Source organism: Leptodactylus fuscus, chromosome 2 (assembly GCF_031893055.1).
Source record: "Leptodactylus fuscus isolate aLepFus1 chromosome 2, aLepFus1.hap2, whole genome shotgun sequence".
Classification (NCBI taxonomy): Eukaryota; Metazoa; Chordata; class Amphibia; order Anura; family Leptodactylidae; genus Leptodactylus; species Leptodactylus fuscus.
Genome location: NC_134266.1, coordinates 172961277 through 172987056, shown reverse-complemented (window position 1 = coordinate 172987056; position 25780 = coordinate 172961277). Strand labels below are relative to the sequence as shown.

The 25780-nt window shown below is 39.7% G+C and overlaps 1 protein-coding gene across 1 annotated transcript; it reads right to left on the bottom strand.

Annotated features, from left to right (window-relative positions):
* SLC5A7 (solute carrier family 5 member 7) lies at positions 1–24571 on the bottom strand. The gene is made up of 9 exons (XM_075265126.1): positions 24414–24571; positions 23430–23685; positions 22552–22665; positions 20955–21110; positions 7355–7503; positions 5108–5251; positions 3555–3708; positions 1691–1908; positions 1–947 (listed from the first exon to the last, which is right to left on the bottom strand). The coding sequence occupies exons 2-9, from the start codon at positions 23605–23607 to the stop codon at positions 318–320; spliced, it is 1743 nt and encodes a 580-aa protein (XP_075121227.1). The 5' UTR covers positions 23608–23685; positions 24414–24571; the 3' UTR covers positions 1–317.
* Positions 24572–25780: the final 1209 nt, after the last annotated feature.

Genomic DNA, 25780 nt, shown 5'->3' with positions numbered 1-25780 from the left:
GTTCAGTTATTTCTGTGAATTTTGAGAATACGAGTTGTGTGTCTTTTTACATGTAGTTTATTGCTGGGTCTTTATAACAAACTGAAAAAGAATGAAGTCTTCACAACATTTCAGTAAAGTCTGTTTGAAGAACAATGTGGATTTCTAGTATGCATGTGCCTTCACATTGGGAGGATGGTAAGATGTCTATATTTAATTGTGCAATGACATACATATATAAAATCATATAGTAGTAGTAAAACACTGCTTACCATCTTTATTTCAATTTATAGAGTCATTGCTAGTTATGTAGAAGCTGTATTCTTATTATGGCTATATCAGAGGTCCTTGTTTTCAAGTTCTGGAGACTCTGGGCTTGATTCCAAGTCACTGATGGCCTCCTTATTTACAAATGTGTTTCCCAATGTTATGCTGTGTCTTGGCTTCACTGGAGCTAACTCCGACAAATTGATATTATCATTCTTCACAAGAGTGGTTTTGTCCATGTTCTCTTCACTGTGCTTAGCCACCACAGCATTTAGAAAATCAAACTTTGGTGATAATATCCCCTTTTCAAATAGATACTTGGCCAAGTAAGAGATGGCTATATTGGTTAAAAATGAAACCAGCATAGAGAGGGTTTTAAATGGGAATCTTTGTAAATATATATTATTTTTGTCTAGATAGCAGTCCCCATAACAGATAAGAGCCTGAAGATGTAGATATGGTTCTCCTCCACTTATCCTTAGAAAAAGTCCAAAGACATACCCCATGACAGAGCCATAAGTGTTGGTTCCTTTAATAAATAAGACACAGAGCAGCTGAGGAAAAATGACGATGTAGACCAGATCAGAGCTCAGATACCAAAGTCCATAGACCGACTTTGCCAGTAATGCCATGGCTGTTGCACTGGCTCCAAATATAAAGACAGTGATCTTCATAACCAAAGAAATTTCTCTTTCTGATGCCTAGAAAGTAAACGATTACAGTTACAATCATTTCTAAGAAAATATTTGTTATGTCACTTATTTCATTATTTGTATTATTTTCCATTGTTGGATGAGGCAGCAGATTGAATCTGGTTCTCTGATGGAGATTAAAGATGTCCTCCATGGACAATTAATTCTAGTTAGAAGCTCCTTCCCCCAAAAAACACATTACAGGTTGACCAGCTGCTGGATCGGTAGTAATCTGCTGGAGGACATGGCAGCAAATGTTTAACACCACTCCATTGCCTCTGCTGGTGCAATATGATGACTTGATGTCTACTGTTCGGGTCACATGGAGGTGAGTCAGATGAGGAACTATTCTCTCAGAAAACACTAACATGGTACATGGAAATAGACTTTCTAAACCAAATAACTACTTTAAATTACTCCCTATTTTATTTTAGGAAACTTTTAAGCCTCCTTTTGTAGCAGAGGGAATATGTCTGACATTCAAAGAAACAGCAATTAATTCAGCCTCCCTTTATTCTCATCTGTAACTCTCAGTAATAGAAAACATCCTAATAATGATTAAATATTACTACTTTGCAAGTCTGGAAAAGAAAAAAAAATCATTGAAATTCAACCTCTTTTAAATGTGACCCATTTCCTTTAGTTAGAACTTAACAGCAATGATATTATAGCATTTTAATTATGGTAATTCTGCTCTTAGATATGTGCAACAATACATGCCTGGTAACGGAAATGACTCAGGACTAACTTACATTTTGTCTAAATGAAAGCTGATAGATATTCCTGGCAAACATAGAGCTAGCAGACAAGATTGAAGAGTCAGCAGAAGACATCACAGCAGCAGATACGGCACCAAGTCCAAAGAAAGAGATGTAAGGTGGACACAGATACTGAAGGACAATAGGCAGGATCATATCCGTTTCATTTCTTGTCTGTGGATCAGGTAAACCATAGGCAGTCTCATTCCACTCTGAAAAACCAGTGACATATTAAGACCAGTGACCATGTTAAGACAGGTATAAGTGTGCCACAGCTTAATACTTTCTACTTAGACTTAAAAGGAGTGTGGCAGATATGGTAGATTACAGTGAACCCTCTCCAAAAGACCTCCCTCTTACCAAGACCAGATTAATTCATTTTGAGTTCTACCATATATTATCCATACAGGTCAACCTCTTTGAGAAAGAATACTATACAGTATGCATAAAAAGTCATATATAACACACATGTACTAGATCATAAAGTGTCAACATCTTCACTTTACAGCTAATATTAACAAATTGTTAGTGACTCATTTATGGAACTTGCTAACACAATGAATAAGTATATCTAATCAGGGGCGTAACTACCGGGGTAGTAGTGGCTGCCACAGGACCCAGGACATTAGGGGGTCCGGTAACAGCCACTACCACTGCGGTTTTGTTTTTGTTTTTTTAATAGGCTGTTACCGACTGGAGTTACTCTGCTATGCCATTATGGGGCATAATACTGTGTACAGGGACCACTATGGGGCAACATACTGTATGTAGGGGCCACTATGGTGCATAATACTGTGTGCAGGGGACATTATGGGGCATAATACTGTGTGCAGGGGCCACTATGGGGGATAATACTGTGTGCAGTGGCCACTATGGGGCATAATACTGTGTGCAGTGACCACTATGGGGCATAATACTGTGTGCAGGGGCCACTATGGTGCATAATACTGTGTGCAGGGGCCACTATGGGTCATAATACTGTGTACAGGGGCCACTATGGGTCATAATATTGTGTGTAGGAATGCGGGTGGGGGGGGAGGTTGGGGTCTTCGGTGCTGGTTGGGAGGGGGGCATGTCAAAAGTTCACCACTGGGCCCCGCCATTCTTAGCTACGCCACTGTATCTAATAATAAAGTTATGTCCTGGATTCTTTATTACTATTCTCATATCATTTACCACATTCATACAGTCAAAACGCCAATTTTTATGATAGCTGAAGATGGAAGGACATGTGACCAAACTAATCTCCTTCCAGAGTTTCCACCATGTTTCAATTATGGACAAGATGGCCGAACTAGATAGTGTGACTTCAGCACTACAGAAAACAGAACACAACTTCAACAACGAGTATATTAGTAAATATATTAGTAAGTCTTCTCCCCGGTCTTCACTTTCAGGTTTCCGTCTTCTGCCCGAGAAACTGGACTGGAGACGGAAACCGGCAGTCACTTTTCAAACCCTTTCATTTGAATGGGTTTGCAAAGTGTCTGCCCGTGAGCGCCCGTGAGCGTTTTGTGGTCTCCGTGGTGACACCTTTTTTTTTTTAACTGGACACAAAGTTGGACATGCAGGACTTTGTGTCCTTCTAAAAAAAACAGTTTTGCCATGGAGACCACAAAACGCTCACAGGCGCTCACGGGCGGACACTGCCTGCCGGGTTTCCATCTCCTGTTGACAGAAGACGGAAACCTGAAAGTGGAGACTGGGGCGCAGATGTGAACCCGCCCTAAATTGCATAAGAACTCGTTAAGACGCATTATTGTTAGGTATTGAGTAGGCAACCCCTTAAGCAGCTGTACAATAACTATAAAATACTGCATGCAAAATATTAATATTGATGCGTGTAAATTTTACACACCTGTGGAAGCTCCTATAGCGCCAATGAGAATTGAGGGAATAGCCATTACTAAACAGCCAAAAGCCGCTAAGATAGAGAGTACTTGGGCATAAGTTGCCGATGATGCTGATAAGACTCTTTGGAAATATGCCTGCCAGGGAATGCCTCCTAAAATCTGCAAAATTATACATTTAAAACATACTGTAAGTACTATTTCTTGAGCAACATTGAATGTAGTAACATGTTTCATATATTCTACATAAAGGAGAACCAACATAGCAAAGCAAGACAGCAGAAAATCACAGTTTTTGCCCCATGAAATTACATTTTACATAGGGAACAGGTGAGTAGACCCTCTTAACCTTGACGCTATTACCAGCTGCTATCACTGTTGTTATCACTTTTGTTACCCTTTCACATGCCTCATACTTTGCTTTTCTTGAGTACCCTTTCTTGAGTAACTTTATTAGGAGAGCAGGGAAGTACAAAACTACATTCTCTGAAAATGCTGCAAAACTATAAGTGTTAATAGTTTATTTTTGTCAATTAACAAATTAAGTGATTGTTGAACAAAAGAGAAATCTAAATTAAAGCAATATCTGGTGAGACCACCTTTGCCTTTAAAACAGCATCCAGGTACTACTTCACACAGTTCTTCAAAAAACTCAGCAGGGAAGTTGTTCCAAGCACCTTGGAGAACTAACCGCAGATCTTTTGTGGATGTAGGTTTGATCACATCATTTAGTTTATTTATGTAATTCCATACAGATTTGTTCAGGGCTCTGTGGGACTATATCATATAGTAATATAGCACTTCCAGGATTCCTCCCCCAAAGGTGGTAACACCAAATATTGGTTTGATTTAGATTTCTCTTTTGCTCATTCACTTAAATTTCTAAACATTAGTATCCCATCTCCTATTCTCATATATTAAGCTGACTCCATTTCAGAAAACAAGGAATGCCCTTCTGACAGTGGGGAAATATTGGTGCCACAATTAACGCCACCGATATCTCCAGCCCTGAGGCACATAACGGGAAATCCAACAGTGCCCCGAATTCAGTGCACTGTCGGCTTTCTGGTAGCATATAAAACTCGCATATGTATGAGGACATGAAAGGTCCTCATTAAGGCAGGCTAGACTGTATATTCAGTGCGCACACCAAAAAGTTGCTGAAATAACAAAAAATCTTTTTTTACATTAGTGGAGTATGTGCTACTGTATAAAGGTCATAAACGGTATCAAATCTGCTTTGTGTTAACAAGACCTAAATTCTGCAGCTTGTAGTTTAGGCTGCCAATAGTGATCATACGTACATAATGTTAACTGTTTCATCAGATTGAGATATTTGCCAGTTTAATAAGTGAAAAGCATTAGTTTTCAGCTCACAAAAGCTTTCCAACTTATTAAAACCAGAATACCTGCTAAATGTGAAATTAAAGAAATCGATCATTCAGAACCAGCATTCATCCTGAATTAAAGGTGACATTGAAGTCTTCTCTTTTCATACTGTGCCCTTTTCATGAGCCTCTCAATTACTCAGAAGCAAGATTTCTAGAAAAGTATTGTTTACCAGAAGCAAGAAACTGTCAATCCAAGACCAGGCATCTTCCTTCCTTATGCTGCCCAGCCAAGGCTCCTTGTAGACTTCTTCTACAGCTGTCACTGTGATGTCTGTAACTGCCGGATGAGTCATTGCAAAAGGTATACTGATCCACTGCAACAAAGAGCCAGTATGTCTGAAATGACACTAGTCACACGCATTGCACATCAAGGTGTATATCACACAACATTTCTAGACAATGACTGAAAATGAGCAAAACAGAAAAATGACGCGAAAAAATTGTAATGAACCGTATATAGATATGTAAGATATATAAATATCCTAAATATGTTTTCATTTGCTGTTTACAGTATATCTCTTCAAATCTCCTCATTACATTATCTTCTATCATCAGAGCACCAAACCCCTACAGATACTGATGAGGAACTGAATGAGCTGAGCTTTTAGTCTGCCATCTGGGCTCTTTGCTATTTCTTTTCCATAAGGGACCCATGGAATCACAGGAATCATATCCGTAACTAAAGCGCCCACTGGAACTATTCTATTGAAGACAATTTCTATATTTTTTCTCATACAGAAAATTAAACTCAATATGTAGACTGGGTGCTTTGGCAATCTACCATTATTTTAACAGGAAATTGAATTTTCCTACAATTGCTTTCATTGCATAGCTAAAGTATCTGGACACATGGCCATCACATTTTTATGAACCCATTGGACATTCTATTCCAAAATTATGGTTGTTAATGGTATTGGACCTTATTTTTTTGCAAGAACTTCCAATCTTTCCATAAGATTTTGGACTGTCTATATGGGAACTTGTGTCCATTCATCAAAAGTGCATTTGTGTGGTAGGAAAAAAAGGAGAGACTAATAATCAGATTTTAAGTTCATCCCAAAGGTATTTGATGTGGTTGAAGTTAATGCTGTGTGCAGACAAAAGTGCACAATTAAGATGGAACAGCAAAGTAACTGTGAAACTGCTCAAGGCCGGGGCCCCAAAGGGCGGGAAACGCCGCGATTTGCAGCATTTTACAGTATCTGCAAAGTGGATGGGATTCATGCAAATCCGAAGCCCACTTTGTGTTTCAAACCACAGTGTGGACACTCCGCGATTTCCAACCGGCGTGGTTTTGGAAATCGCAGCACGTCAATTATATCTACAGAAATGCCGGTAATAGAAAGTCTCCGGAGGAAAACTCTGTGAACTTTTGGTTCAAAGCACTGCGGGAAGAACCATGATGCATTACTGTCGCATATCGTCCAGTGGGGCCTTAGCCTAAAGGTATTTTCCAGGCAAAAATGGACAACCACTTTAACTTTAATTTTTAAATCAGCCAGGGGCACTGAAAATAATAAAAAACTCATCTGTCCACGATGCTTGGTGTCCTCCCGATGCATTTTGGTCCTTCTGCTGAACAGGTCTCTTCCAGAGTTCCTCTGAAGTCGCTGATTAACCTCAGCAGTTACATGACCGACCAATCAGTGAATGGCATGTGATGTCACTATCTGCATCATCACGGGTCTCTTCCAGAGGCCTGCTAAGGCCGCTGATTAGCCTCAGTGGTCACGTGACGGCTGAGGCCAATTAGCGGCTTCAGCAGAACTCCAGAAAAGACTCGTTCAGTTGAAGGACCGGACTGTACCAGGAGGACACCATCGCAAAGACTATATATTGGCAAAGACTTTGGCTTAAAAAAACTTACAAGTCTAATAGCAATTTTCCAAATTTCCCAAACCTATTTTATAGGATCCACTTCAATTCTGAAAGGGCTTTTAAAGGTCTACATTTTAGAAACTCCCATAAATCAATCCATTTTTAAAACTATACCCCAATATAATCTAAAACGGAGATTGCAAAATTTGTTAACCCATTAAATGTTTCACAGTAATTTCATTTTTTTCAATAATCTGTTCATTAAAAAATGTATACAATAAGGCATCACTTTTTTTTCAGTAGAAAGTCTGGAGAGTTTTCCTCTGCGGACTTTCTGTTTCTATTACACCTATAGGGAAAACACCAGCATTTTCATAGGTATAACTGACATGCTGCGATTTACAAAAATGCTAATATTTTTGAGATCACAGCATTTTCGCAATGTGGAGCCCCGGCCTCAGACTTTTGCTCATACATATTTATTGTTTATTTAATAATATACTATAAAAGTTCTGAATAATGGCCATATTAGAGTTCTATATATAGGGGCTAGAAAAAGTAATAAGAATGTAATAATGTTTGGCTTTACTTTTACTTACCAATCCAATAAAGATGCAGAAGAGCTGAACAACATCAGTGTAGGCAACAGAATACATTCCACCAACAAGGGTATAGAATATGGCGATCAAGGCAGACACTATCACTGAAATGTTGATGTCAATATCCACTATGACACTTATGGTGGCACCTTGTGAGAAATATATACAAAAAGACATACAAGTAAAGTACATTTGAGTCTGTAAAATTTGTGTCATGTTGGTGTATTATCTTTCTTTTGTGCGTTTTACATTACCTGCAAAGTGGATGGAATTCTGGCAAATCCCATAGACACATTGCATAGAAAAATCTGCAGCATAAATGTATAAAACATTATGCAATGCTTGATAAATGTGGCACAATTATGTGTAAGGCTGGGGCTTCACAAATTGCAGAAAAATACATGCAGCAGAAATGCTGTGATTTGCAAATCTGTTGCGGTTTTGAAAATCGCAGTATGTAAATTATACCTACGGAAATGCTGGAAGCTTCCCTATCTATGAAAAGGGTTGTAGGAAAAACCATGATGTATTGTTGCTGCAGTTTTTCCCACAGTGTTTTTTTTTTGCTGCGTCCCGCTACGTGGGGCCTTAGCTTTATGCAGACTAAAGCTGAACTTACTGCATGTGTTTCTGTAATTTATCAAATGTGGTGCAATGTGTTTTAAATGTAGCATATATTCATGTCTAAGGCTTGGTTCACATCTGTGCATGGGTTTCCTTTCGGGGGTTTCGCTTGGGGACCCCCGGAATGGAAACCGAATCCGCATAAAAATGTGATTACCTTAGGGAACCTGCAGACCCCATGGACTATAATGGAGTCCGCATGGTTTCCGTTCGGTTTCCACTTGAAATAGATGACAAATGCAGAGAGAAAAGCGCTGATGTGAACTGAGCGTCACACTTCTATTTTTACAAGTTACTCCACTACTTTTTACGCAACCCCATGCAGGAGTGAGATGATGACAATTTTTACAACCATTTAAAGTCACATTTGATAAATTTGGAGTAAATATCTTGGCAGGCTAACTACACCTAGTTTTCTACCCACTTTTCAATAATCATTTTAAAATCATATTTGGTTGTATGTGTAGATTTTTTTAATGTCATAGGGTGCATTCACACTATGGATATGGTGACTGTTTCTGAACGTGAAAACACGTTCAGAATCAGCGCGTATAAAGCAGATCCCATTCATTTCAATGGGAGCCGGCATACGAGCGCTCGCCATTGAAATGAATGGGCTGTTTTTTTCTCTACGAGTGCTCCCATCGAAGTGAATGGGAAGCGCTCGCGTGTACGGCTCGGAATGAGAAAAAAGTAGCCCATTCATTTCAATGGAGAGTGCTCCTATTGAAATGAATGGGATCTGCTTTATACGTGCTGATTCTGAACGTGTTTTCACGTTCAGAATCAATCAGTCACAGTATCCGTAGTGTGAATGCACCCATACATTGTCATTTTCCTGCATTTTAAGTCTCTTTATTGCATTACGTGTATCTTAATCAAAACAGCTGCTCATGAATATTTATTCCCTCCATCCAACCATCAACACATAATCTAGTTGTGTCGTCTACATGATGACATTTGATTGGTCTGTCATGTGACATCACATTCACTACTGATGAATAGTGAGCTGCCATTTTGATAAAGAAATGGGTAACTATTAAATAAAAAAAAGTTTGATTAAAAAATATGACTAATCCAAAACCATATAGAAAAAGTATTTCAGTATCTAGTTTTGTATAATAATCAACCCAAATCCAGTTAGTCCTAAAAATAAAGACGTTGCCTAGGGATGTTCTGCTTTTTCTTCCAGGAAAAGTGCCACTCTCTTGACTCCATGGTTCATACCACATCTCACTCCCATTCAAGTGAATAGGAATGTGAAAAAAATCTATAGGCTTGAGTGACCACTGGAAGATGCTCCAACCATCTTGTGTTATTATTCTATTATAGGGTAATTAATAGAGATGAGCGAGTAGTGTTCGATCGAGTAGGTGTTCGATCGAATACTACGGTATTCAAAATACTCGTACTCGATCGAACACTACTAGCTGTTCGAAGTTTAAGGTTTGATGCAGAACCAGCGTTGATTGGCAAAATGCTATACATTGCCAATCAACACTGGTTCTTCTCTTACCTTTAGAAGTCTTCTTCGTGCAGCGTCCCCACGGCGTCTTCCGGCTGGAATTCACTCTGCCTAGGCATCCAGCCTAGGCAGAACCGACTGCGCATGTGCGGGCATGCCCTCGCATGCGCAGTCGGCTCTGCTCAGGCGTCGGGCCGGGCAGAGCCGACCGTGCATGCGCAGTCGGCTCTGCCTAGGCCCCGATGCCTGGGCAGAGCGAATTCCAGCCGGAAGACGCCACGGGGACGCTGCGCCGGGAGAAAACTTCAAGGAGAATCCAGCCCGACCGTCACTCGTGGACTTGGTAAGTATAATTTTATCGAATTTTGCGTACCCTTGAAACGAGCATTTCCCCCCATAGACTATAATGGGGTTTGAAATCCGTTCGAACAGTCGAACAGTGTGCGGCTGTTCGAATCGGATTTCAAACCTCGGACATTTTAGTGTTCGCTCATCTCTAGTAGTTAACCCTAGACACATTTTCGAATGAGCAAAAATAAAAATGAATTTAGACATTAAAATGGTTACTCTGTTAGGGAATTCCATGTCTGTATACAAATAGTCAGAAAGAACAAATTCCATTCTAGTTAAACTTAGAAATGTGCGAACACTTTTTGAAACAGACGTTCCAAATAGCACACTCCCATAGAAATGAATGGAAGCGGACGGCACGCAGACTTTGCCGGCAGCCAGCCGCTTAACCCCCCACGTGCCAGCTACGTCCATTCATTTCTATGGGAGTGTGCTATTCTAAACGGCTGTTTCGAATAGTGTTTGCTCATCTCTAGTTAAAACTATGTATAGCTATATTACTATATAATTCCCTATTCATTTGAATGGAAAGTATTTAATAATGTATTTCCTACAAATACTGTATACTAAGAGCTACCCACCCACAGTTAGAGAAACATGTCCAGCTGATTGTGGAGGAAACTCCATTCTAAGAAAACGTTGTCCAGCGATACTCCCAAAAAGCCGAGGCAGCTGTAATGCTTAGGGTGCTGCTCAATGGTGTATCTTGTAGTAGTGTTTCCGAACTGTGCAAATGTTAGGCCTCATTCACAACTGCGTCGGTAATCTGTTCAGGGGAGTCCGCATGGGGACCCTCCCCCCCGAACAGACTACTGAACGCATTGGCAAGCAGGGAGCAGTGAAAGCACGCGGCCCTCATAGACTATAATGGAGTTTGTGTGCTTTCCACGAGGTCTGTGCGCGGAAAATGTGGACAGACAAGTCTATGAGGGCCGTGTGGTTTCACTGCACACCACTTGCCAATGCGTTCGGTAGTCCATTCGGGAGGTCCCCATGTGGATTCCCCTGAATGGATTACCGACGCAGATGTGAACAAGGCCTGACTCTCTCTGGCCTCACTTTAATGGTGCATTTGCATATTAGTGCCTGGGGTACAGTTAAAACTGCATCAAAAATACATTGGGAAAATGCTGCTTTCTTGCCACAGTTTCATACTGGTTATGATTTTTACAGATGAGACATTTTAAATCAATATATTTCATGTGTAAAAACCACAATTACATCAAAACCTGTGGCATAAAACACGTTGTTTTTCTCATATGGTTGTAACTAGAGATGAGCGAGTAGTGAAATATTCGATATTCGTTTCGAGTAGCCCCTCAATATTCAGCTATTCGACCAAATATAGAATCCCATTATAGTCTATGGGGAAAAAAATGCTTGTTTCAGGGGAAACCCAAATTTGGGTAAGGAGAGTGACCAAGTCCACAATGACACCCCAGGAAATGATGCCAACACCTCTGGAATGCAACTGGGACAGCAGGGGAAGCATGCCTGGGTGCATCTAACACGCCCAAGTCCCAGTATTACCCCACTATCAAAGCCTATCAACTAGACACTCCAAACTCAATATGGAAAGTGGAAAAATACTTGGAAACCTTCTTTCCTCCACAATAGTATGGACAGAAAAACAAATTTAAAGCTAAAGAAACATTAGCCTGCACCCCTTTAAATCACATTGCCCATGAAAACCACAGATGACATAGGCAGTGGGAAATCCAACAGCCCCCACCCTTAATTGTCATTGTTTATGTGTGTGTGTGATGTGGTGAGACCTCCAAAAATTACTTTTCTGGCCCTTCACGTGAGCCCTTCCAAATTAAGTTAGAGACCCTTAGGCTGAGCTACCAGCAGAGATTGAGGCCCTTGAGGTGACTTGAGTCTTTTACCAGCATAGTTTTAGGCCCTTTAAGTTAGTTCAGCCTTGCAACAGCGGAGTGTTAGGCCCTTTAAGTCAGTTGCACCTTGCACCAGCAGAGTATTTGGCCCTTTCAGTGTGTTGAGCCTTTAACCAGCAGAGATTTGTTGGCCCTTTGGGTAAGATGAGCCTTGCAGTAGCAGAGTGTTAGCCCCTTTAAAATTGTTAGCCCCTAAAATGGTGGTTCCAAAACCATCACTCTCATTGTGTGGGATTGATGCAGTGGATTGGAGTGAGGACCCAGACATTGACCTTGATTTTGATTGTGAAATTGATAACATTTTGGCGTCAAGTCCTGTTGGTAACTTTTATTTAGAGGACCGCAAAGGTGGAGAATTGGCTGCAACCACTACTATCGGTAATGGTCCTCTAATATCGGACTCTACATTACCTCTACAGCGTTCTGATCAGGTGTTAATAGAACAAACAACATGCTCCAGTACTTTAGATGTAGATCAGAAACCACTTTCCCTTTCGACACCAGATTTAAGCAAGGTTCATCATCAATCATCATCATCATCATCCTGTTGAGATGGAGCCACTAAAAGAAACCTTGCCTTCCAAGGCATGTTCTGTAGCTGCGACTGAGCCAAATCTAAACACAGAGTCGTTTGGAACTGAAGAAAATTCAAAGTGTCAAAAGACTTTAGGGACTATTGAAAGTAATGGGATCCAGAATGAGGAGTTCATCACAAGGCTGACAGACCCAACTCCAAATGCTGCAGCACAAGCAACCAGCAGTCAGACTAAAATTGTCTCTGCTTCAAGTAAGACACAAGATTCTTTGGAACCAGAACAGGAAAAGCCAGTGATTGCCATTGCAGCAGTGCCTAGGCCATCTTTCAGAGCAGTTCATTCAGAGTTTGAATTGGAGAAAAATAAGAACATTTACTGTGATTTACTGTGTTCATGCACATTAGTGGGCATGGTCAACCTAACGTAGAAGATCCTCATGCTGAGCTGGCCTCGTTACTGAACAAGATCAACCAGGATAATCAGGGCTGGAAGCAGCCATCAGATCTTACCGAAAGGAATCATCCTCGGTTTGGAAAGAAGCCACCTAAGCTTTGCACCTTTAATTGAGTTGAACATTGCACCAGCAGAATGTTAGGCCCTTTGGGTGAGTTGAGCCTTTAACCAGGAGAGATGTAGTTTTTGGCTCTTTGGGTAAACTGAGCCTTGTAGCAGCAGAGATTTAGTTTTTGGCCCTTTGGGTGAGTTAAGCCTTTAACCAGCAGAGATTTAGTTTTTGGCCCTTTGGGTGAGTTGAGTCTTGCACCAGCAATGTTTTTGGCCATTGGGGTGAGTTGAGCCTTGCACCAGCAATGTTTTTGGCTCTTGAGATGAGTTGAGCCTTGAACCAGCAATGTTTTTGGCCTTTGGGGGGAGTTGAGCCTTGCACCAGCAATATTTTTGGCCGTTGGAGTGAGTTGAGCCTTGCACCAGCAATGTTTTTGGCCCTTGGGGTGAGTTGAGCCTTTGACCAGCAATGTTTTCGGCCCTTGGGGTGAGTTGAGCCTTACACCAGCAATGTTTTTGGCCCTTGGGGTGAGCTGAGACTTTAAACAGCAGAGTTGTTGGCCCTTTGGGTGAGTTGAGCCTTTAACCAGCAGACATTTGTTGGCCCTTGAGGTGAGTTGAGCCTTTAAACAGCAGAGTTTTTGGCCCTTTGGGTGAGTTGAGCCTTTAACCAGCAGAGATTTAGTTTTTGGCCCTTTAGGTGAACTGAGCCTCGTAGCAGCAGAGATTTAGTTTTTGGCCCTTTGTGTGAGTTGAGCCTTGCACCAACAATGTTTTTGGCCCTTGGGGTGAGTTGGGTCTTGCACCAACAATGTTTTTGGACCTTGAGGTGAGGTGAGCCTTTAACCAGCAGAGATCTGTTGGCTCTTGAGGTGAGTTGAGCCTTTAAACATTTCCTCATGTTCCTCCTCCCCTTCGCCCCATCCGCGCTGAAGTAATGGGACGCACTGAACTTCCCCACTAGCCTCATGCGTGACAATGATCTCATTTGCCACTTCATCCTCCTCCTCTTCCTCCGTCATTACAGGCTGAGAAGCTGACAGGAGAGTACACTGACTATCCTGCTGGGATGGGTCTGCTCCTATCCCCGACTCCTCAGCGTGCAATGCGTTATCCCTGATGGCGGTGAGGGATTCTCGCATCACACAAAGGAGCGAGATGGTTACGCTCACTAGTGTGTCGTCACAGCTAACCCTCTTGGTGAACTCCTCAAAGACACGTAGGATCTCGCATAAGTCTGCCATCCACGATCGAATGGTATTCGCTCATCTCTAGTTGTAACCAAACCTTAACTGCTAAAGTGTAACAGCACCCTTATGTGAGGCACTACTTATATACTTCCAGTACCTCCATGCACTTTACATAAACACTAATGTTTCATATAAAGGTTAATATTACAGTACAAAAAATAGAGATAGGTAGGTAACTATCAGGGACGTATTAAAAATTCACTTTTATTGATATGTATTAAAAGCTATACTTAGTACAAGACAACATAACAAAAATATGGTATAAAATACCCAAAAATCCACAACGGTGATAATTATGTGCAACCACCTAGCCTGTGGGGGAGTGGGACACACCGTCCTCCACAATCGTTTATTTACCCCACTAGTGTTACACTTCTTATCTTTGTTGTGGATAATGGGATCAAGAGCAGGGCTGGAAAAACTTGTGCTATAGCCGCCTTTGTTATCTATAGAGTACTGGCAGGCAAATAACTCCACTGTTATAGATGTTTCCTTTCCATAAGCTGGAGCTAAAGTTAGTAACTCATTTTGTTAAAACACTGAAGCTCTCTGCTGTGCATTAAATTGCCTACAAAAGAGGACTTGTTAGCAGGCTGGTATACAGGGTAACCCGATAGTAACACCTATCTATAGGCTAAAATGATTATCCGGGTAGAGCTGCTCTGCTGCAGATAATTCACAGGCAGCTCAGACAGCTCAATTCCCCTCGCCTGCTTTAGGGCTAAAACAATAGCCGAGATTATCTTAATATTTGCCTGACGCGTTTCAACATACTAAGGGCCCCTTCACACGGCGTATACGCTCACTGCTTTGGAGCGTGTAAACGTTCCGTAGCAGCGGCGTCTAAAGCACTTCCCATTGTTTTCTATGGGAGCCCGCAGACGCGCGCTCCCCATAGAAATGAATGGAAAAAGCAGCCCATTCATTTCTATGGCGAGCGCGCGTATGCCAGCTCCCATAGAAATCAATGCGATCTGCTTTTAGACGCCGCTGCTACGGAACGTTTACACGCTCCAAAGCAGTGAGCGTATACGCCGTGTGAAGGGGCCCTTACACTCTCCCTGTCAGCATGAATCATCAGAGGCTTTTGTTGTGCACAGGAGATTAACTGACCACTATCTAAATCACATTAGCGTCTTATGATATGACTCCCTTCCCCCCATGGCATTGATGTTTATGTTAAACATCAATGCCAGGCAAAGATTAAGATAATCTCGGCTATTGTTTTAGCCCTAAAACAGACGAGGGGAATTGAGCTGTCTGAGCTGCCTGTGAATTATCTGCAGCAGAGCAGCTCTACCCGGATAATCACTTTAGCCTATAGATAGGTGTTACTATCGGGTTACCCTGTCTACCAGCCTGCTAACAAGTCCTCTTTTGTAGGCAATTTAATGCACAGCAGAGAGCTTCAGTGTTTTAACAAAATGAGTTACTAACTTTAGCTCCAGCTTATGGGAAGGAAACATCTACAGCAGTGTAGTTATTTGCCTGCCAGTACTCTATAGATAACAAAGGCGGCTATAGCACACGTTTTTCCAGCCCTGTTCTCGATCCCATTATCCACAACAAAGATAAGTGTAACACTAGTGGGGTAAATAAACGATTGTGGAGGACGGTGTGTCCCACTCCCCCACAGGCTAGGTGGTTGCACATAATTATCACCGTTGTGGATTTTTGGGTATTTTATACCATATTTTTGTTATGTTGTCTTGTACTAAGTATAGCTTTTAATACATATCAATAAAAGTTAATTTTTAATACGTCCCTGATAGTTACCTACCTATCTCTATTTTTTGTTTATTAATTGGGCACGTAGCATTGGTTATCTCTACTTTATTTTTGAATTTAATATTACAGTACCCCAAGGTTTCTCAAGTATTATTTATTTCATGAATAATACTAGTCTATTACAGCATCACATTCAGGACACGCCTATTGGCTTTTCACCCAATGTCTGTCTAATCTCATTTTCCTCCATCTTTTCCCATCATTACAAGTGAATGTCTCATTAGGTGACTTAAAGGAGTTTTCTAGATTCAAATTGAGTTTTCATACTGATAATTTATCCACAGAGAAAATCATCAGTATGTGATCTGTCAGGAACTGATACCTGGACCCTGTACAGATCAGCTGTTCTAGAAGTGTCTTGGTGACAGTAGCTAGTGGATGGGCGGAGTCTGCAGTGCACCGGAACCATCACTATACAGTGGACAGAGTTGCTGAGCTGCTTCTGTTACTAGAAATAGGAGCAGTGCTGCAAGTGTTGCCCGTCCACTAGCAGCTTATAGCTCCCAGAGGCTGCTAAAACAGATGACCCTGTTGGATCTGACAGATCACATATAAATGGCCTATACTAGCCCGCGTTTTTGAACTATTGCACTATTTCAGTTATAGGTGCAGAAATTCTGGCATTTTCCATAGCTATAATAGGGGCAGAAAGTACACAGAGGAAAACTCTGTAAAAATGCAATGAAGAACGATATGGAAAAAAACAAAATGCATTTCCGCTGCGTTTTTTTCCACCACGTGTTTTCACTGTATCTCGCTAGGTGGGGCCATAGCTTAAGAGTTAAAACATGAAAGGGAAAAATGATTCCCAGTTAATCCCTTAAATAACTCACTGTGGCAATAAATCATACAAAAACCCAGTGTCTGTGGATTGCCACATATGACACATTTCCAGGAGCTTTGAAACATTGCACAGGTTTATTTTCTGACAAGTGATCAGATATATAAATCTAACATGTAATTTGTCATTTGTTAAAATCAAATGTTTCTGTAGGGATTTTAGAATGTAAAAAATATATCTTTGTTTTCCATTAGTTTGTTGTCATGTTTTGATTCTTTCACATGTTACCATTTTAGTTGGAACCATTAATGTCTAAAACAGAATAATTGCATCAATATTACTGTGATAATTGTCATCATAACAGTGTGAATGGAAACAAGCCCCTCGCTGTTTCATCTAATCAGGGCACAGTAGGAAATTATAGTAAATTACGTTTATTAGAACAAGATAAACTTGGCCTGAAGCAGGAGAAATAGACCAAGCAACCCGTGGCAAGATGAACACTTGAATCAAATGTAAGTGGCAGTAACACAGGTAAATGACTGCCAATTTGAACTTTGTACACAGATGACTCACACTAAGTGTTAACTTATTACGCCTCTCAGTAACTGAATGTTACTGATTTATAATGTAAATCTGCACGGTTTGATTTATTTTCTAACCTTACCTGTGAGATAAAAGCTAAGCCCTTAGACCCCCACTCGTACTATAGATAAGTGTTTCCCTTCTCTCCGCATGACGTAAGGATTGTCGCTTACTTCTCTCATTTCAGCATTTCAAAGGGACATCCTTAATTCATAGCTACATGAAAGAGCACCCATGTAATGACTATTTATGTATCCACATGAGCTCTACCCTTAATGTCATACATGACTAATGTTGAGACAATGACATGTCAAACATAATGACAGCGGTGGCTGATACTCTGCTATACATCACTGCATATATTTTGTGCATGTATAAATTCAATCATGTAACACTATTGCTGGGTCTATATTTGACATGGGGTGGCAATATTTAAAGGGCTTGTCTATATTGTGTTTCCCTCTAGAAACAGTATCACTCTTTTCTATGGACTTTTAGTGTTGCAGATCGATCCCTCCCAAGTAAAGAGTGTCCCTTAACTTAAACATGAGTCTTAAACATACTTGTATACACACCCTGATGTATGATGGAACAAAGGAAAATCTGGCCACGACACTATAGTTAGGATATACAGCAATCCAAAACTTCAGATTTGACTCTGATTTAGGTCGGGCCCCATGTTGTGAAAACGCCATAGCAAAAAACCGCGGACTTTTATAGTACCTGAAAAGTTGGTGGGATTCTGGCTAATCCCATCCATACGTTGGAAACGGTAGAAATGCTGAGATTTAAAAAAAAATGCATTATCTACAGAAACAGTGGCGTTTTCTATATAGGCATAATAGGGATAGGCAAAGTCTGCAGACTTTTGTGAAAAGCCTCATAATACTGATTTTTATTAAAGAGAAGTAGAGATCTATTTACCACATTTTATTACTTTAAACGTGTCCCACGTGACTAAATGAATAAATCTTTTCTATGTGAGATCATATTTATTGATAGGATACAAATGGAAGAATTTATTCTGACATAATCTCTTAGTACACAGAATATTTGCACACAGCAGATTTGTTGCAGAAATTTCTCATTCATGAAATACGGTTGTAGAAATCCATGCACATTCTGCAGAAACAACCTTTTAGATCAATGGAACAAATTTTCAATTGCGCAAATATTGGCAAAAATCTGCAACACAATATACTTTTTTATACTTTGCTTTATTGATGAGTTGTGTATATTGTGTCTTCTCCACGCTGTTGTTTGGTAGAAATCCGGGTTTTCTTCGGTATGCAAATGAGCTCTCTCGCAGCACTCCCCAGCACTGGGGCTGTCCCCAATGCTGAGAGAGAACTCTCCAGAAACGCCTCTATCTTCTGCTGGAACACCCTCTCCCTGTGTCTTCTTCCGTCCCGAGTTTCAATCTTCTAGGCATGCGCAGTTGACTCTGCCATCGGGCCTCGGGCAGAACCGATTGTGCATGCCCACAGCCTCAAGAAAATTGGCGCTTACACCAGCTTACTGTGTAAGCAGCCACAAGAAAATGGCCACATACACAGCTTACTGTGCAAGCGTTCATTTTCTTGTGGCCGTGGACAAGCTCAGTCGGCTCTGCCTGAGGCCAGATGGCAGAGCCAACTGCACATGCCTAGAAGATTAAAACTCAGGACTAAACAAGACACAGGGAGAGGGTGTTCCAGAAGAAGATAGAGGTGTTGCTGGAGATTTCTCTCGCAGCATTGGGGACTGAGCGCTGGAGACTGCCCCCAGTGCTGTGAGAGAACTCATTTGCATACCGAAGAAAACACAGATTTCTACCGAACGGCAACGCGGAAAAGACATCTAAAGGTAGGAGAAGAATAGCCTTTCTTAAGGCTATTCCTACGTGGTAGGCAGAAAAAAAGGGTATCCAATGATAGGATCCTTTTAAAACAATATCTATTGAGGTCAAAGTAAGAATGTAAAGTAAGACATCAAGAACAGTAACCTTGAAAACCTTGTGTGTGTTTGTATAAAATCAGAGCCACATGAAATTACAGTATGGCCCTATAGCAGACTATTGACATTGTATAGGTATCTGTATGGCTTGAATCCATAGGTCTTTTTATCCCATGTTTAAATTCACTTCCTTTGGTTTTCCAGCCATATCTGCTGGCTGTTTGTTCCTTACATCTACTGTACTCATCTATCAGCAAACACTGTTATGATGCTGCTTATGATCAAAATACGTTTTGTAGTATTACAGTAATTTTCATGCACTAGAAATGATATTAGAGAGGAATTATACAGGGACACGACCAGTCAGTGATTAGCAGACAAGTAGGTGTTAGCTCGGCCTCCTACCAGTGTTCCCTCTAAGGGCCAGCCTGGAAAGGAAAGAGTTCAAACAACATGCTAATAAAACCAATGAGACCAATTACAGATATACTTGTTATACTGCAAGATTTAACTCTGTCATATCCAGAGCACACTGCCTCCCACTATATGCTTAATGCTGAACTTTCGGGGATTTTTAAACCTTATCTACACATGTTAAATATTGTGATATTACAATATTCCTGGCATATATAGGGTTAACCTTCTAGTCTGCTGACTTCATGCTACATGGGTGTGGTTAGGGTACACTGTTTTAGAGTTATCTTAATATTGAAGAAACAAGCTCAGAATAATGGGTAACACCCACTCTCATGAACATAAATGAGTGACCGACACACACGTCGGGGGTCATCCATGGAGGGGATCCATGGGGATCTATGGCAGGTCTGCCTGCTATCTCTTCTCTGTCATCCTAGACAAGATGTCATGATCATCCCAGAGCCCACCACCAGATGAACAGGCATGAATCAAGCTGGAACTCTACAAGATATCCAGATGAAGAAACCTAAGTATGAGCTTCTCTGATGATGTAAGCTAATGAGACATTGACTGATATTTCTCTTATTCTGGAAGTTTTCACTGTTTCTGTTGTTTTCCTTGAAAAAATTAATAAATCTACATGTGTTTTATAATAAGAAGCTTAGTCCTCTGTCTTAAGGCTTCTCAACACGTGATTACAGATTTCTCCAAATATTGTATATTTTACAACACACATCTGGAATTTGTTGAGTTCACGTTTAATTTTTCTGTCTTCAGCCTATCCACTGCCCCAACCCAGACTTCTCCTTCACTTCTATGATATATCAAGTATTAGCATGAGTAAAAAAATGATATGTGTCCATCTGAATAAACACTCTGAAACGAATGGGCACAAAAAATGTAAACGCCATATATATGTGATATATCAAAGTGTGATTTAGCAAGCTGTGTATTTTCATATAAGGTAACAGGTAGTCAGATTTCCCGAGGAAACTGATTTGATTGTTCTGGCATCAAACTGTTTTGCAATTTATATAAAGGGCGAGAAAAGGGACAAAATTCTGTGACAAGTTTAGCACTGAATGATTGTAACGATGATTTGTAAAAATCCAATTTGTAAAATTCAAAGTTCGATTCTGGTCACATATCAGACATAGAATTTAATTTGAGGGTTGAGACAATGTTTCCAATTTTGATGTAAATACATGTGAGGTTATCGGGGCCTTGCCTGCCCAAGCAATTTTCAACTTTAGCTCAGTGTTCCTCAAAATTCATTTGGTAGCAGCTCTGCTTTGTTGTTTTACTAAATTCACAGCAATTTTTGTTATTTATTAAAGGTAGCCTCAGTAAGACACAGTCATTATGATTTCTGAATGCAATATTATTTTAGTTGCATACAATACTTGTATAGGTTTCTGGATACATAACATATAATTAAAATTAGATAACATATGTAGGAGTCTTACCTAAAGCAGAAAGTATTGCAGCGGCCCAAAACATTTCTCCCATTAACGCTGGTATAAAAAGTAATCCACCCATTCGCTTCCCATAAATCTGTTGGAAAGGGTCTAGCATGGTTACATATCCCTTTGATCGCATGGGCTTAGCAAAGAACAGGCCACCTGGAGAAAGACACATGGACCGGTTTTATATCATGGACATGTTGTTATAAGTATGTACTGGCTTTCTGCAGCTATGGTGTATTATTATAGAAAGAATAATTTATTCATTTCCACGTTATGCATATGAAGCGTAGGGACAGAGGAATTTTTGGAGGTCCTTCAGTTGGGCATTTCGTTTGTGACATCAAACATATTTATTTCCTATAGTTTCTAAAGTGTTTCTGAATACAGTCTTTTATATACTGTATAATAATAGATATAAGACATTTGATAGGGGACAGAAGACAAATTCTGAAATAAACACTTAAATAGCTGCTGGGTTTAAACTGCACATCCTCCATAAACCAAAAACTGGGAAAATCATTTCCCCGCCCTATGCTGGCATTAAGACAGTGCTGTGGATACATTTACTATGTCACAAAACTAGTATTGTCAGTACAAATTCATAGTCAATATACTCTGTTGACCAGAAACCACCAACACTATTAGATTTATCTACAGTATTCAATACTGCTTACAGGAAGAGTGTACTATGCAATTTAATGGCTCTTACGGTATACAATTATTTTTTATAGTTTCATAGTTTGTGAACTTGAATTTGCAACGCAGGGAAATAAAATGAACAAATTGTGAAACCACTTTGGTTTTTGGCCTTTTATACATAAATAGTGTTTATAGCCTAAATAAATATGCTCTTAATAGAATTAAACTGCTATCCCAATAACCAATGTATACTAGATATTGCTATGATGATGACGGATACCATAACATTTACCATGCGTATACTAATGTCCTATAAAGAACATATAGCACCATTTAAATACCTTTTGTAATACATTTATAGGGATATACATTTACTTATAGCTGGGTAGGGTTTAGGGTGGTCCTTATGCAGTGAGTCTTGGAAATTAGTCAAGATTTTAATTCAGCTATTGAATAATATAATATTCAGAGACAATGTTAAAGGTTAAGAGGCTGGCATAAATATCACAGTGTAGTATCTCGTGAATGAAGCGATGTATGCCACTGGAATGTTATGAGGCCGGATAATTTGCAGAATAATTATTTATCCTATATATATATATATATATATATATATATATATATATATATATTATAATATAATCATTTTTCCCGGCTTTGAATGCAAGATGAGACGTAAAATTAATTATCCTCATAATTTTCCCATAATAGGAACACCATTGCATTATCTTTTACATGTCCTGAAATAAAACAGCACACTGAATTCAAGGCCAGAAAAATGTTATTTAAATGCAACATCTCAATGGAACAGAATAAGGTCTGCTTATTCAATTAGCCATGCATTAAACTCTAAATCTCCCTGATAGTTGTATTCCTCAACCCTTATTTGATTTGTAGATCACCATAGTTAGTTTTGACTGAGGCAAATATCAATACACGTAACTCAATTCTGACTTACCTACGATAAGACTGAGTGAGTAGCCAATGGGTGCCTGAGCCCAAGCCAACCCATATCCTGACACATACACTGCTTCTGCTGTCCCATTGATGTATCCTCCACCAACCCATGTTGCTAATAAATTGCATTGATATAAAAAAAACAGATACAAATTATTAGCTTGAAATTGTAAATGATACACAAAGAAATATATAGTGGTAGGGTGAACATGCATTAATTCTAAGATTCATTTGGTGACTTTTTAATTTATTTTTTTAATTACCGTAATTAATTAGCTAACTAATGAATTAAGTAATTCCAAGCCTTTTAAATTCACACATATGCTTTTGAAATGAGATGGCATGCTAAGTAAATTGCCATATGTAGCAAAAAACAAATATTTTAGTGCTTTGGTTAATTGTTTACTTGCAAAGTAACTATGTAGCTACAGCAGTCACTTAATATTAAATAAATGTAGCTGAGCCCTGGCAGACAAAACTTTGCTGTAGCTAATCATTCCATCATTAACAGGAATTACACCATAGCAGGTAACGTAGCAGCGTATAACAAGGAAGATGGAAAGTAATTAAATAATAGACAATTAGGGATACAGTAAATGCACAGCCTGTTATGCAGGTTCAGATCACTGAGATGCCAGCAGAGAGTTTACTCTGAATATCCAGTCTATTTTGCCATCTCCAGTCAACAACATGGCAGGTTGTAAAAATAAGTAGTAAAATCTATAACCTGTATACTTTGTATCTGTGTAGTTTGCCAAGCAGTAAATCAATGCTCATTGATTTAATGAATCCAGGATTCCTATAATGCTGATATATCAGTCTTATTATCCACAGATAAAAACCTTCATAAAAGAGTTAAACCAAGTAGTGGATTCTCACCTGTAGTAGTAAAAGCTCCAACCAGGAGTCCTATATCTCTTCCACCCACAATAATTCCTTCTCGGGGATCTCCATCACCACGTGAGTTCTTAGTTCTCCAGGCAGCCCAAATACCCACAAATAAGATCGCCAAATAGAAAAGGATTATGGCTACTAGTCCCTCCACATGGAAAGCCATCTTCTTATGCAAGATCTGGCTATTTCATGAATATATATCTATATGGTTACAGCACCCTTTTCATCTGTACATGGAGAACTAAGAAAGAGACAAATAATCAACTTAACATTCCTTAAGTCACCACCTCTATGTAGAATAATAACCATCTAAGAAGTCAGAGGGAAATATCAACAAGTCAGTCACCTGTAAATAGCTGCTCCTGTCTGCCTGCTCTGAGCTCACACCATCATCAATCACTCCTGCCTGTCTCACAATGCTATGAATCTCTATGTATCATTCCACCATAAAAAGGCAGCAAATCGTATTTTACTTCTACTCGCTGTATTTCCAGATCATAACTGGCAGGGAATAATATTGCAACTCTGTGATTTGTGTATGGATCTCACAGTCAGCTAGTCTGTTTAATAAATATCATTTATTTAATAGAAAACTTGGTTTATAGCTTGTTCATTCCTGATGTCTGAAAATAACAGTCATAATAACAATATAGTAATACTTACATAAAATATGTATGTAATACGAACAAAAATAACAAAGCATCTGATAACAAGGAAACAATAGGAGCTAGAGACGCTTGCCCTATAATCTTCTAAAGGCATGCAAGGGTTACATTATGTTAGTAAAGTTACACTGACTGTTGCCACAATGTGTTCATTACACCAGGCAGGTTCACTTTGGTAACATTATATCAATATACCTGGACTGGTCATGATACACAACTGCATCTTAGTCTTACTAAAAGTTGAAGAAAATGAGCAATGAAATCAGTGGAAAGTGACTAAATATTGCCAATGTAGAATACTCACATTATGCATAGATCATCAAACACTTGTTCAAAGGGCTCTCATCATTCAGCTGCAATCTCCAAGTCACAGGCTATGCCCACTCCCTGCTTTGCTTCTGGCTGCACACACCCTGCTTCATAAGCACAAGCACAATCCCCCACTGCTTCTATGCTCCACTATTCACTTCTCATTGAAATAAGAAGGAAATCCACCCCCTGAGAGCTCTAGTCTGTTCTTCTGTCAAATCATACTGTCAACAACCCAGGGAAATGTATTATTTTTCCTTATGAAGGTGGAAGATATGTATTATATTCAGTATGAAAATGCATAATCTCTGGTAATTTCTGTCAAACTATTGTGGATATGGTGGAACTGTCCTAGGTCCTGATCATAACTGCAGAATCTAAACTCATGTTATCTAAATAGGTAGTCACTAGATAGAAGATGTTACTATAAACCTGGGCAGAGGGTGTTCAGTCATACGACTAAATCTCTAGACAGACTTACTTGACATTTACATAGCATAGCATGTACAATTGTTCACAGTTATAGTAGTAAGATATCAGAGTAGTAAGGTCTTACCTGTAGAGCAGTCGACACACTTGTCTTTCAAGTACATGGAATCTTTTTCTTCTACAGAACTTGTCCACTTCTTGTAATGCTTGTTTATTCTTTTTACATAATATTGAATGGTATGAATTATTATAAAGCCTATTAGGTATTTAATTGGGCATACCTCTGCAGTCAATGGAGACCTTCTTGGTTTTATTAATTCTTATAAAGCCACAAGGATGTTCGTCATAGATTAGATGCTGGACGTCAGAGAGCTCTATATGGCATTTGAGAGGAATAAATGAATAATTAGAGGCAAAGTGTTATTGGGGAAGGGGACGTATATAGGAAAGTGACAATGTGAAAAAATAGCGTCGTGATAAAAATAGGAATAAACATCATCAGAAGCTTAAAATAACCCAGGCACACCTCACGAAATCCACGGCCATTCTTGTATAACTTAATGAATCTTCAAGGCATGACGCACTGCAGAATACTCTCCACCTCTTCCATTTGACGGATTGATGGAGAGAGGTTTCTTTTTCTCAATGGTTAGTCTTTGACTGCACTTTTCAGGCTCAGCTGCCAAATACAACTCAGAGATTGATTTTTAGAAACAGATCACCACATTTGTAGCCACTATTCTTGTTAACGTAATGAAAATTCTAATGTAAGGAGGTGGACTAGAGAAAAAACAACACTATTGACAAACAGTCTGATCTGAAACTAAAATGATCCTCACAATTGGGCAATCCTATACACTGACCAGCTATATTAGGTAAAGAGAAAAGCATTGATTGGATATATACGTCCGGGTGGTGGCTCCAGTGTTCTTC

Bases quoted from the DNA above. Each gene is read 5' to 3' on its own strand.
- SLC5A7 (XM_075265126.1), bottom strand. From the start codon at position 23,607: ATGGCTTTCCATGTGGAGGGACTAGTAGCCATAATCCTTTTCTATTTG. The intron at 22,666-23,429 runs GTGAGAATCCAC...GCAATTTATTAG, and splicing joins TGGAGCTTTTACTACTACAG to CAACATGGGTTGGTGGAGGA. The intron at 948-1,690 runs GTAAGTTAGTCC...TTTACTTTCTAG, and splicing joins AGCTTTCATTTAGACAAAAT to GCATCAGAAAGAGAAATTTC.